Source organism: Canis aureus, chromosome 3, assembly GCF_053574225.1.
Source record: "Canis aureus isolate CA01 chromosome 3, VMU_Caureus_v.1.0, whole genome shotgun sequence".
NCBI lineage: Eukaryota > Metazoa > Chordata > Mammalia > Carnivora > Canidae > Canis > Canis aureus.
In genome coordinates, this window is record NC_135613.1 from 7,668,408 (window position 1) to 7,682,249 (window position 13,842).

A 13,842-nucleotide genomic window follows, 5' to 3' on the forward strand; every position below is an offset into this window, starting at 1 on the left:
GCAGAGATACAGGCAGAGGGAGAAGCAGGCTCCTCACAAAGAGCCCAATGGGGGGCTCAATCCCGGATCCTGAGATCACACCCTGAGCTAAAGGGAGACGCTGAACCACTGAGCGACCCAGTCATCCCTTAGTGTTATATTTAAATCATCGCCTAATCCAAGGTCATGAAGATTTGCCCTATGTTTTCTTCTAAGAGTTTTGTAATTTTAGCTCTTCTGTTTAAGTCTCTGATCCATTTTGAGTTAACTTTGTATATGGTGTGAAGTAGGAGTCCAGTTTCCATTCTATTGCATATAGATATTCAGTTTTCCCTGTATTGTTGTTTAAGACTGCCTTTCCCCATTTAATGGTCTTAGAACCCTTGTTTGAAAGTGAATTGGCCATATATTTTGAGGGTTTGTTTCTGGGCTCTTTGTTCTGTTCCTTTGGTTTGTGTGTGTCTTTATACCTGTTCACACTGTAGCTTTGTGTAGTGAGTTTTGAAATCAGGAAATGTGACTCTTCTATCTTTGTTCTTGTTTTCAAAACTGTTTTTTTTTTTTAGTATGAAATTAGTTTTTATTTTTACCTCAAAATAAATGCTTAACATTTTTCCAAAACTGAAACTAAACGTGAACACTTAGAAGAGTGGAAGGAATGGAAGGAATACCTCCCAGAAAGCCAGTGAGTAAGGCAGACGTCGTGCCATGTGGTTCTTCCTGCAGGACTAGTATAGAACCCCTTTCCTCTTCTACTGTCAGTTGTCCTCACCAGGGTGCTGGCTGCAGGGGGTCCCCCCCAGACCCGCACAAACAAGGGATTTGAAAAGTGGAGGAAATCTCGCTTAAGACGTGAGATTCCATATGAGTTTCAGAATTGGTTTTAATGTATCAGTAAAAATCCAGTTGGGATTTTGCTAGGAATTACATTGAATCTGTACATTGCTTTGGATAGTATTGTCATCTTAACAATATTAAGTCTCCTGGGCACCTGGGTGGCTCAGGTCATGATCCCAGGGTCCTGGGATCAAGCCCCACGTTGGGCTCCCTGTTCAGTATGGAGCCTCTTCCTCCTGCTTGTGTGCACGCATGTTTGCATGCGTTCTCTCTCTATTCCAAATAAATAAAATATTTAAAAAAATAATAAGTCTCCCAGTCCATGAACAGGGGATGTTTTCCATTTATTTAGAAACCTTAATTTCTTTCAACAATGTTTAGTTTTCAACATACAAATCTTAAGCTTCCTTGGTAATTCCTAAATATTTTTATTCTTTTTGATGCTATTGTAAATGGTATTGATTTTTAAATTTCCTTCTTGGGGAGATCCCTGGGTGGCTCAGCGGTTTAGCATCTGCCTTCAGCAGAGGGCGTGATCCTAGAGTCCTGGGATTGAGTCCCACATCAGGCTCCCTGCATGTAGCCTGCTTCTCCCTCTGCCTGTATCTCTGCCTCTTTCTGTGTCTCTCTCTGTGTCTCTCATGAGTAAATAAATAAAATATTTTTTTTAAAAATTTCCTTCTAGGGGATCCCTGGGTGGCTCAGCGGTTTAGCGCCGCCTTCAGCCCAGGGTGTGACCCTGGAGTCCCGGGATGGAGTCCTGCATTGGGCTCCCTGCATGGAGCCTGCTTCTCCCTCTGCCTGCGTCTCTCCTCTCTCTCTCTCTCTCTCTCTCTCTCTCTCTGTCTCTTATAAATAAATAAAATCTTTAAAAAAAATTTCCTTCTTGGGTTGTTGATTGAAAGTATGTAGAATACAACTGGGGGCACCTGGGTGGCACAATCACTTGGACATCAGACTCTTGGTTTCAGCTAATGTTTTGATCTCAGGGTTGTGGGATCGATCTCTGATTCAGGCTCTGTGCTTAGCACATAGTCTGCTTGGGACTCTCCGTCTCCTACCCCTCCCCACCATTCTCTCTTTCTCTCTCAAATAAATAAATAAATAAATGCTTTTTTTAAAAAAGAATACAGGGGCAGCCCGAGTGGCTCAGTGGTTTAGCGCCACCTTTGGCCCAGGGCGTGATCCTGGAGACCCGGGATCGGGTCCCACGTCAGGTTCCCTGCATGGAGCCTGCTTCTCCTTCTGCCTGTGTCTCTGCCTCTCTCAGTGTGTGTGTCTTTCATGAATAAATGAGTAAAATTAAAAAAAAATAATATAAAAAATTAATAAAGGAATACAACTGAATATTGTGTGTTTATTTTTAAAAATTATTTATTTGAGGAAGAGCACAAGTGGGGAGAGGAGGAGAAAGGGACAAACAGACTCCACACTGAGCACAGAGTTTGATACCACGACCCCAAGATCAAAACCTGAGCACAAAGAGTCAGATGCTCAACCCACCCAGCCACCAAGGTGCCCCTGTGTGTTGATATTTTATAACTGCTGACTTAATTTATTACTGCTAACATTTTTTGTTATGTCAGTTTTTTTTTTAAGGTTTTATTTATTCATGAGAGACAGAGAGAGAGAGAGAGAGGCAGAGACATAGGCAGAGGGAGAAGCAGATTCCCCACACAAGGAGCCCGATGTGGGACTCAATTCCAGATCCCAGGATCAGGCCCTGAACCAAAGGCAGATGCTCAACCAGAACGCCACCCAGGCATCCCTGTATGTCAGTTCTTTCAAGCTTTCTGTAAAAAACAAAACAAAACAAAAAACAAACAGAAAGATGATTTTTGAACAGTGAAAATTTTACCTCTACCTTTACAATTTGGATGCCTTTTATTTCTTTTTTTTTTTTAAGATTTATTTATTTATTCATGATAGATCTGGGGGTGGGCAGAGACACAGGCAGAGGGAGAAGCAGGCTCCATGCCAGGAGCCCGACGCAGGACTCGATCCCGGGACTCCAGGATCATGCCCTGGACCAAAGGCAGGCGCCAAACCGCTGAGCCACCCAGGGATCCCCTGCCTTTTATTTCTTTAGCTTAATTGCTCTGGCTAGAAATTTCAGGACCATGTTGAATTGAAGTGGCAAGAATGGACATCCTTATCATGTTCTTGATCTTAGTAGGAAAGCTTTCAGTCTTTCACCATTGAGTGTAATGTGGGTTTTTCATATATGGCCTTTATCATGTTAAGGAAATTCCCTTCTATTCCTAGTTTATTAGGTGTTTATGAAAGTGAATTGAATTTTGTCATATGCTGCTTCTGCATCATTGATCATGTAGTATTTTAATCTTTCATTCTAATCATTTCAATTACATTCATTGCTTTTCATATGCTGAACCATCTTGGCATTCTGAGAATAAATCTCACTTGGCCGTGATATATAATACTTTTAGTGTACTGCAGAATTTAGTTTTCTAGTATTTTTTGAGGATTTTTGCATCTGTCTTTACAGGGAATATTGTGTAGTTTTCTTGTAATGTCTTTGTCTGGCTTTGGTATCAGTAATGCTGGCCCTAGGATGGGTTAAGAAATATTCCCTCCTCTCTAATCTTTTGGATGAGTTTAAGAAAATATTGATATTGGGGCTCCTGGGTGGCTCATTTGGTTAAGCTTCTAACTCTTTATCTCAGCTCAGGTCTTAATTACAGGGTTGTGATATGCCCCACACTGGGGCTCTGAGAGGAGTCAGCTTGGGATTCTCTCCCTCTTCCCTTCCCTGCATATTCTCTCTCTCTCTCAAATAAATAAATCTTAAAGAAAGAATTGGTGTTAATTCTTCAGGTGTTTTGTCAAAGTTTTTGTGACAGAAATGAATCAGGTATTTTTTGAAGCTGTCAACAATGTTTCAAGGAACTAGAAAGATGTCTTGGGGACTGCATATTTCCATAGCATAATATGCAATTACCATTGCATAAATCTACTTGTAAAAGTCACTAGGGTCTGCTGGCCTCTTAGCTTTGTTCCTGGACTTCTTTCTTTCTTTTTACTTATGAATCACATGATCTATACTTTCGTGTCTGTTTTGGAAGATTCTGTTATGGAGATTGGGCATCCTCAGAAAGGAGACTTTTGACTGTATATTTAGTCTTTAAAATACTTCATATATACTGTAGTCCTTAAATCCTCTTTGAAAACTTGGTGATCTCAAATTAGTTATAAAAAAGCTTAGGGCAGGGATCCCTGGGTGGCGCAGCGGTTTGGCGCCTGCCTTTGGCCCGGGGCGCAATCCTGGAGACCCGGGATCGAATCCCACGTCGGGCTCCCAGCATGGAGCCTGCTTCTCCCTCTGCCTGTGTCTCTGCCTCTCTGTCTCTCTCTGTGTGACTATCATGAATAAATAAATAAAATCTTAAAAAAAAAAAAAAAAAAGCTTAGGGCAGAAAAATTTTTTCTGTAAGCACAAAGGATTTCTGGCTTTTGTGTTTTGTTTTGTTTGTTTTGATCCCTTAATGGAGATTGCATTTTGCACAGATTGGCTCCTCCTTTGTTTTACCTCCTTTATCAGCCTAAGACAAGGGTATTAATTATTGTTCACAGAGACTATATACAGATTCTTCTGTGCTAAGATAAAATAAGCATTCTTCTAGAATCTAAAAGGTTAAGTCCTTTTGTTTGAGGTTGAACAAGCACAGGCCAAAAATAATTCCTTTTAGGCTAAAGGAGGAGGCTTTGCATCATTGTGTTTGGGCTCTCTAATTAGGCATCTGAATGTGTTAGCCGTTATCACAAAACTGACCAATGATAACTCTTGAATACAGCAACTTTCAAACATTTTTGATAGCTCCCTACAATAAGCAAGTTTTATAGCATAACTTAGTATATAACAAATGAAAATATATATGCAACTAACATGAAGGTCTCAGAGGCCAATTCTTAACCTTTATTAAAGAAAATGCAGCCTGCTATCTTGTATTTTGTTCTATTTCTTTTTAAAAGATGCTGTTCCCAAGTTCCTAATTGATTTCATAACCTGCTAATAAATGTGGGCTTTAGTTTAAAAAGTATTCCTCCAATGACCCTCAGATTTACCTGTGCATATAGTTTTTTTTGGCTCCTACCCTTTAGACATTTTGATTCCATGGTCTGAAGTAGAACCCAGGAGTTCTGTTTTTATTAAGTATCCAGATAATTCTAAGGTAGCCATAGACAAGTATTTGGGAACGACTAATAGATCCAATCTAATAAACTATTAGATCTAAATAAACTATTTGTTTAAAACTAAATCTGTCATATAAATTGCTGAAATCAGGGCACTTGGCTGGCTTAGTCGGTAGACCACATGACTCTTGATCTTGGAGTCATGAGTTCCAGCCCCACATTAGGGGTAGAGTTTACTTTATTTAAAAAAGTAAATAAAAATAAAATTGCTGAAACCATCATTGTGACTTTAAAATTATTGTCCTTTTAATTTTTGGAAATAAACTCTGGACTCCAATATTTGTATTATTTAATAAAATGTGGGGAGCCATTTTATGTAGTGATTGACAGATGAAGGATGATTAAATTCCTCTTGATAATAGAAAAAACAGGCTGGGCATGTAGTAGATTAAGTTACTCTCTGGTTTGTTCCATTCAGTAGTGATGTTGTCTTCTTTGACACAGACCAGTTTATGTCTGACTTGGAACACCAGCCATCAGGTTCAGCAGAGAAATGGCCTAACCACAGTGAGCTCTCATGTCCAGCTCCTTTCTGGAGAATCTAGAGGGTGAGTGTTGACTGAAATATGTCATTGTTTTTATACCCAAGTCTGGTATTGCATGCAGTGGCTGGATTTGCATGTGCTACAGAGGATGGGGCATACACGGGCAATCTTCTTGATAGGTCCACTCATTTTTTTTTGGAGCTACACTCTGACTACAAGACTCTGCTTTTTAAATCTAACCACATTCAGGTTTGTAGCCTTATAAAGTGCTTATAAATTTAATCTGGGTTTGAATAGAAGGGAAGTGTCTAACTGAATTTATTAAATCAAAATAGAGAAGCCCATCTATAAGAATTCTGTGACTTAGGGGAAAAAGAATTCTATGGGTTGGTGGCTGAGTAAACCTGGTTGCCAATCAGGTGTACAAAGCCTACTGATTTCTGGTCATGTACTCTATAAAGTTTTGATGTGAGGCAATATGAAATGGAAATAAAGCAGGAAATTTTATCCATTTGTTAGAGGCAACCTGGATTATTTACCCTTGAGCCTGCTTGCCTTGTAGGCCCATGTTTGTACTCTAGATAGTTCTTCAGAGACTCCATTTGGAAAGAATTCATAGAAATGAAGTCTGTGTGAGTGAGAGCCTGGGCCTCAGGCTTCTATACCTTAGTAACCCGCCAGGAACACTTCAGTCCCTCACGGTCATGCAGCTCCTTTTTTCAGAGACTCTGAAAGCCTTTTATGAACGTATGTGATAGAAATTGTAAATATACAAATTATAATTCTCAAAATGCCATTTGAATTTAGTTTTAATGAATTTAGATTTGGAAAAGGCTACCCAAATCTTGATATTTAGGATCCTAAAGCCTCCTCTTTAGACAAGGCACCAAAACACTGGCTTCTCCCAGAAGCTGAGCCTACCCTGGTCTCACTTAATTGTCTCCAGTCATGAGAGGAATAAAAAGAGAAACTAAATTCCTGCATCTCTCTAAGAAGAGTCATAACCTGGAGGGTTTTTTTTTTTAATTGAAGTATAATTGACATACAATTTCCTTTCAGATGTGCATCACAGTAATTTGTTGTTTTTATATATTACAAAACGATCCCCGTGATAAGGCTAGTTACCATCTAGGACACCTGGTGGCTCAAGCGGTTGGGCGGCTGCCTTTGGTTTAGGGCGTGATCCCCGTCCCGGGATTGAGGGATTGAGTCCCACATCAGGCTCTCTGCAGAGAGCCTGCTTTTCCCTCTGCCTGTGTCTCTGCCTCTTTCTCTGTCTCTCATGAATAAATAAATTAAGTCTTAAAAAAAAAAAAAGCTGGTTACCATCTGTCACCATATAAAGTTATTACAATATTATTGACCATATTTCCTCTGCTTACATTACAACCCCATGACTTACTTATCTATTTTACAGCTGCAAAGTTTTTTCTCTTAGTTCCCTTTTACCTATTTTGACCACTTCCCCAACCTTCCTCCCTATAACCAGAAAGATTTAAATGAATTTCCTCATATTACGATGGAGCAGATCAGTTGAAGAAAGATTAAGTAAATCACCCTAATTATGTCACAACTGAGCCAAAATGAAAGTTTTATCTCTTCTAGAGTTTACCCCATAGCTCTTCCTATGTATGTAGCAACAAGTAAGTTGGTCACTAGTGATCTTGGTAAGAAATGTTTTTGTGGAATGAAGGGATCAATATATGACTAAGGAGTGAACAAGAGGTAAGAACAGAAACATGAACATAGAAACATGAAAGAGCAAGCAGTGTAGATAACTCCTTTAAGATGTTAAGCAATGAAAGAAAAAATTAGACATAGGGAGCTATGTGGGGTCTAGGATTTTTATTTGTTTGCTTGCTTGTTTAAGGTAGAAAGCCTTACCATACTTAGTAATGATAAGAAGGATCCAGGAGGGAAGGTGGGTAGATTGATTGAAGAGCTGAAAGAATGAAGAAAATTTTTGAAGCATGTCTTGAAGAGGCAAGTATATACAGGGTCCATAGCACAGGTGGTGAAATGAAACATGTGAGTTTATGGTTCTGGAGCTCAGGTTGGGTCCCCGGAGGTCAGATTTGGGAATGAGCATATATAGAAATGGACAAGATAATCCAGAGAATATGTACAGTGTGCAAAAAAACAAAAAGGGAAAAAGAAGGAATCTTTTTATAATCTTAAAATCCTTCTGAATCCAACATCTTCACACAAATTAAAAAGAAGTGGGTTCTGGCTTTTAATTTTTCATATTTTAGTTTTTGCTGATTTAAAATAAGGATACATGCTGATACTTGAATACACTTTTAGGTACCTGTGTACTGTTTACTCAGCTACAGATTTAATGTTTGTCTTTGAAGAATGTTTTGATTTACAACCATTTTTAGAGGAAATATCTATATGACACTGACTATGGTATCATACATATAAGAGATTTCTTAAGAAGAAAGAAAAAAAATACTTTAAAAAAAAAAAGAAGAAAGAACACGTAATAACAAGACTGATTCCCTTGTTATTACGTGTGTGGTAAAAAAAAAACTATCATAACTTTCCTTTACGAGTAATAAAGCTAGTGTTAAAAAGTGAAGGATATCTTCTAATTTTTGTGCATACATTTTCACTTTGTTCTGTGGTTGAAAGCTGTGTAACATTTAGGATAAAATTTAAAATGACTTAATTAGGGCAGCCCAGGTGGCTCAGCAGTTTGGCGCCGCCTTCGGCCCAGGTCATGATCCTGGAGACCTGGGATTGAGTCCCGCGTGGGCTCCCTACATGGGGCTTGCTCCTCCCTCTGCCTGTGTCTCTGCCTCTCTCTGTCTGTCTGTCTCTCATGAATAAATGAATAAAATCTTAAAAAAATAATAAAATGATTTAATTAAAAACTTGGCATGGTAGAGCTCAAGCTATCTTGGTTCTTGCTTAAAATACTTAAATATTCTTTCTGTGTTATCTTTATGGTGAGGAGTTTTTTTTGTTTGTTTTTTTGTTTTTTTTAAATTTATGATAGTCACGGGGGGCGGGGGGGGCAGAGACATAGGCAGAGGGAGAAGCAGGCTCCATGCACCGGGAGCCCAACGTGGGATTTGATCCCGGGTCTCCGGGATCGCGCCCTGGGCCCAAGGCAGGCGCTAAACCGCTGCGCCACCCAGGGATCCCTATGGTGAGGAGTTTTATTCTCATTAATATAAGCTAGGTTACTCTAATGGAGATTCTAAAATACAGTGACTTAACCACATTGGAAATTTCTCTCACACTTCATAGTAATTCAGAGATCAGGATTCCTTTTATTTCATTGTTTCTCTGTTTCCTTAGTTATTGTCAAAGCAAGAGTCACCACTTTGATTTGAGACTTAGCCCAAAGCAAGAGGTAGGGGGGAAAGAAGGGAAGAGGTTATTGAGCTGGGTATGAGGAAGATGCACACATCACTTTTGTTCACATTTCATTGGAAAAAAACAAATTTATATGGTCATACCTAACTACAAAAGGGAAGCTGGGAAATGTAGTTTATAGCTGAGTGGCCATGTGAATAGCTAAATTCAGTTACTAAGAATGAATTGGAAAATGGGACGCCTGAGTGGCTCAGTGGTTGAGTGCGCCTGCCTTTGGCTCAGGGCATGATTCCGGATTCCTGGGTTCAAGTCCCACAAAGTCCCACATCGGGCTCCCTGCTTGGAGCCTGCTTCTCCCTCTGCCTATGTCTCTGCCTCTCTCTCTCTCTCTCTCTGTCTGATTCTCTCATAAATGAATAAATAAAATCTTTGAAAAAAAAAGAACTAAAAGTGTATCTTAGCAGAACTGTGTTATAGAATAATAAACCCATAAATATTAGATTTCTCGGGATGCCTAGGTGGCCCAGCAGTTGAGCGTCTGCCTTTGGCTCAGGGCATAATCCTGGAGTCCTGGGATCGAGTCCGAAGTCAGGCTCCCTGTAGGAGCTTGCCTCTCCCTCTGCCTGGGTCTCTGCCTCTCTCTGTCTCTCATGAATAAATAAAGAAAATCTTTTAAAAAATTAGATTTCTCATCCATTTAAAATCATTCCTTCTAAATTTCTCGTGTTTTTCTTTTCAAGTGGAACTCAGAAAATAATTGCACACTTCGTTTATAAAAAAAAATAACAAAAAAAATAAAATAAAATAAAATAAATAAAAAAAATAACATTTCCATAAAATTGCTCACCAAAGAATGGATTATATATACCTTTAAGCTTTAGGTAGAGAGAAGGGAAGAAGAGATGGATTTGCCAAACCTGGATGAATGATCATTGCAGCTTCAAAATGAAATAATATATATAAATAGTCTAATTATACCCAGAAATCATTTACAAAAATTCTCAAGATGCTCAGATGCTAGTTAGAAAGGCCCTTTGGGCTTTTGTGCATATGACTATGTGCCTACCCCAGAGGCAGTGTCCTGGGTTACTCTGCCCCTCTCCACCTGGTGGTGAGATTTCATACCACACCAGGATTGTCACTTCCAGCTCTGAAACCTTTAAGCATTGGAAATAGCTCTAAATAAGAGACCTGTTGTTACAACACCTCATTCTTGTGTATAGAAGTAGCATTCCAGTAAACTGTTAATTTGGATAGCAATTTCTGGATAAAGAACTTGTTCTTATAGCAAATACTGCTAATGGCTCTGACTACTTCTGTTGTGGTGGCACAGGAGACCCAGGTGTTGGAGTAACTGGCAGCTGTCACAAGTGGGCCAAATGCTGTGACCTACATAACCTATTAACATGGGTGTTGAGGGCTGTTGACTCTTGTTTTAGGCTTTTAATTCACTTTACTCTTTTTAAGGGGGAATGATAAAATTGCATAATAGGGCTGTAAACTCTTTCTGCTCTTAATTAAATTGATGAAAAAACATAAAGCCACCTCAAACACCTTCTGGACTAGGGTTTAAATAAATGAATAAATTCAGTCATATATATTCAAAAGAAAGTAGAAAATGAAATTTGGTTTCCAAATTTACCAAGTTGTTGGTATTTTTAAGAAATAACAATGTCAAATCATTAAGATTTTTTAATCACTAAGTTGTACACCTGAAACTAATGTAAATATGTATCAATTATACTTAAAAAAAATACTGTGTTTATCAGTATTGTTAATAATTTACATCATAGATTTGTTTACCAGTAATAATTTTGACTTGCTTAAGTTGACACTCAAATTTTGGCCAATTATAACAGAAAGCTATTCCAGGAATCCAGAGGTAGGAATCTGAGCCCAAAGCTCCCAGCCTCAGGGAGAAGTGAGAGGCAGAGAAGAACAGCGGATTCTGTGCAATACTGTGCTCAAGTCATTGCTAAAGGGCGACAAAAGGACTGCCTTGTTCTAGTTCTGACTCCTTGTCCTAAAATTCATATTCAGCATTCACCTGTAGCAATTATTTGAGCATAATTTTTGTTGTTTTTCCAAGTACCCAAATTATATTAAAATATTCACTTGGCTAGTTATTGTATTCAGCATGCAGTAGGTACCAAGCATTAAGGGTTCAGTGGAAAACAAGATAGATAAGGTCCTTGCTCTACTGGAATTTAAATCTACTAATTTTTATGTATTTATGTAAATATGTATGTAAATCTACTAATTTTATGTACTAATATTCTGTATCAAAGTATATTTGAGTACAGTCAGCTTGAATGCTTCTTTGTGGAAAATCTTCTTGGCTTTATCATAGTCTGAAAATCCCAGTCAAGAACCTTCCAGCTTGCTGGAGCTAAGTGAGGTTAAGCCACAGGCAAAAGAACAACAGAACTTTGATAAGGGGGAACAGAAATAAAATAGCTTTGATCAAGCTTTTCTGTAAACATCACCTGGCTACCTCAGAAAATGATGTGTTTGTCCTTATCATCAAAGTGTACTTGTTAAGTGGGTGGATAGTGCTGGATATATACCCTCATCCTCAAGAAAACGTAAGAGGGATCCCTGGGTGGCGCAGCGGTTTGGCGCCTGCCTTTGGCCCAGGGCGCGACCCTGGAGACCCGGGATCGAATCCCACATCAGGCTCCCGGTGCATGGAGCCTGCTTCTCCCTCTGCCTGTCTCTCTGCCCCTCTCTCTCTCTCTCTCTATCATAAATAAATAAAAATTAAAAAAAAAAAAAGAAAACGTAAGATACAGGGAAAAAATACTCATGTGACTTTTGATGATGATAAAGCACCATTTCTCATCACTGTGTAGATGTAAAACTTGAAAATTGAGATAATTTAAGAAGGTGTGGTAAATGGCAGTTTGGAACATCTCCGAAGTTAACTGTCCTTTTTTGTTGTTGTTGTTGTTGTTGTTGTTAACTGTCCTTGGAAGGGATAAGCACTGGGAAAAGAGGACTGTCAGCTGGTACTCCCTTCTATATTTGGCTTGTTGCCACTGCTGGGAGACCTGTCTAAAATAAACACTGTTAAAATAAATAAATAAAATAAAATAAACACTGTCAAAATCAAAATCAGATGTCATGCATTAGTCTTAATAACATTTTCTGGTCCTTTTCCTACCCTACCACCTTTCTGTATACCAATCCCAATAGTTTCCAAGTAATTATATTGAATTAGGATCCATTTATTCAGTCATCAAAAACTGATGTTTCTGGGCAGCCCAGGTGGCTCAGCGGTTTAGCACCGCCTTCGGCCCAGGGTGTAATCCTGGAGACCTGGGATGTAGTCCCACGTCGGGCCCCTGGCATGGAGCCTGCTTCTCCCTCTGCTGTGTCTCTGCCTCTCTCTCTCTTTCTCTCTCTCTCTCTCTCATCTCTCTCTGTGTCTCTCTCATGAATAAATAAAATCTTAAAAAAAAAACAACTCATGTTTCCTCATCAGTAAGGTCCTTGCCTTTTAAGAGCTCACAAACTATTTGAGAGACAGATGATGATGACCCGTACCAGTAATTCAATGTGGTGAGTTATGTGAGAGTTCACACACACAGATCATGGGCCGTATTTGTGCTCCATCTTGGCATAAGACTAGCCCATAGACTATACATGGTGTCCACACTGAAAACTCTGTTCCTTGCTTGTTATGGGGCTTGGAATAACAGGTGCCAACGGCTGCCTTTTCTATTTCTGTCCCCTTTATACACTCTTCTCTGTCTCCCTTTCCTCACTCTCAACATACTCCCTCTCCCTCCCCAAGCATCACATTTGTCCAGGTCTTTCATATTTTCTTTGTCTGAAAGATTTCTGTTTCTCTACTCTTGGCCTCCAAGAAATGATGGGTGTTTGGAAATTAATTCCACCATTTACTAAGCAAATGATGTGAACTGCCAAAGCCTCAGTTAACTGACCTATAAAGTGGGTTAGTAGTTACCTTAACATGTTTTGAAGATGAAATAAGTTATAAAATTTCAGTTGTAAACTCTCATAGATGCTCAGTAAATATTTGTGAAGTGAATGTTAGTTCCTTCTTCTAGCCATCAGTATATTAATTTCAAGAATTTTTTTTGATTACCTAAACTATAAAGAGATATTAATTTAATACTTGAAGATTTTTTTTAAGTGATTGATAGTGTCTCCTTTGCTCTGTGATCACATCACATTTCTAAGTTGTTGTTTTGTCTTGGCCTGTTTTCATTTATAACAGCTATATTGAGATATAATTCATTACTGTAAAATTCATCCTTGAAAATGTATCATTCAGTGGTTTTAGTATATTCACAGTTGTGCAACTATGACCATTATCTAATTTTATAAAACTTTGATCCCTCCAAAAAAAGAAAGAAAGAAAGAAAGAAAGAAAGAAAGAAAGAAAGAAAGAAACCCATACCTGTTAGCAGTCACTCCCACCATACTCCTGGTAATGAGGTGCGTGGTTAACCTGTTTGTGCTATTTTATACAAATGGAATCAAACCGTATATGATCTTTTGTGTCTGTTTTTTTTTTTTTTTTTCACTTAGCATCATCTTTTCAAGGTTCATCCATGTTGTAGCATGTATTAGAACTTCATTCCTTCTTGTGGCTGAATAGTGTTCCACTGTATGGATAGCCCATATTTTGTTTATCCATTCATCACTTGGTAGACATCTGGGTTGTTTCCACTTTGGGACTGTTATGAATAGTGCTGCTGTGACCTTGTATTCGAGTACAAGTTTACGTGTGTTTTCAATTCTTTTGAGAATGTGCCTAGGAGTATAATCTTTAGTTGATAAAGAATTTTCATTTCAAAGTAAAGAATTCTCATGATGAGAGAACTTAAGATTCTTACTGGGAGAATTTCTATACTGGTTACTTAAGACTGAAGTTTTTTGCATTGGACTTCACAAAGCATTATATGTTTACTGCTTGGCTTGTCATAGAAACCAACAAAAAAGCAAGAATCTTTTCTGAAAGGATGAGAAACAGTAT

General features: G+C 38.6%; 1 protein-coding gene across 6 annotated transcripts in view; it reads left to right on the forward strand.

The window, feature by feature from the left end:
- Positions 1–13,842, forward strand: part of NFATC3 (nuclear factor of activated T cells 3) — a 139,801-nt gene that overhangs the window by 123,031 nt on the left and 2,928 nt on the right. For 3 of the 6 annotated variants that reach the window (XM_077887444.1, XM_077887457.1, XM_077887449.1), the window contains one exon: positions 5,473–5,576. The exons of 2 other annotated variants lie outside the window; for them this stretch is intronic. In XM_077887444.1, coding sequence (XP_077743570.1) covers positions 5,473–5,488 — 16 coding nt within the window. In that variant the 3' untranslated portion in view covers positions 5,489–5,576. Of the gene's footprint in view, positions 1–5,446; positions 5,577–13,842 lie in introns of those variants that run through there. One more of the 6 variants, XM_077887417.1, reaches the window with a different exon arrangement.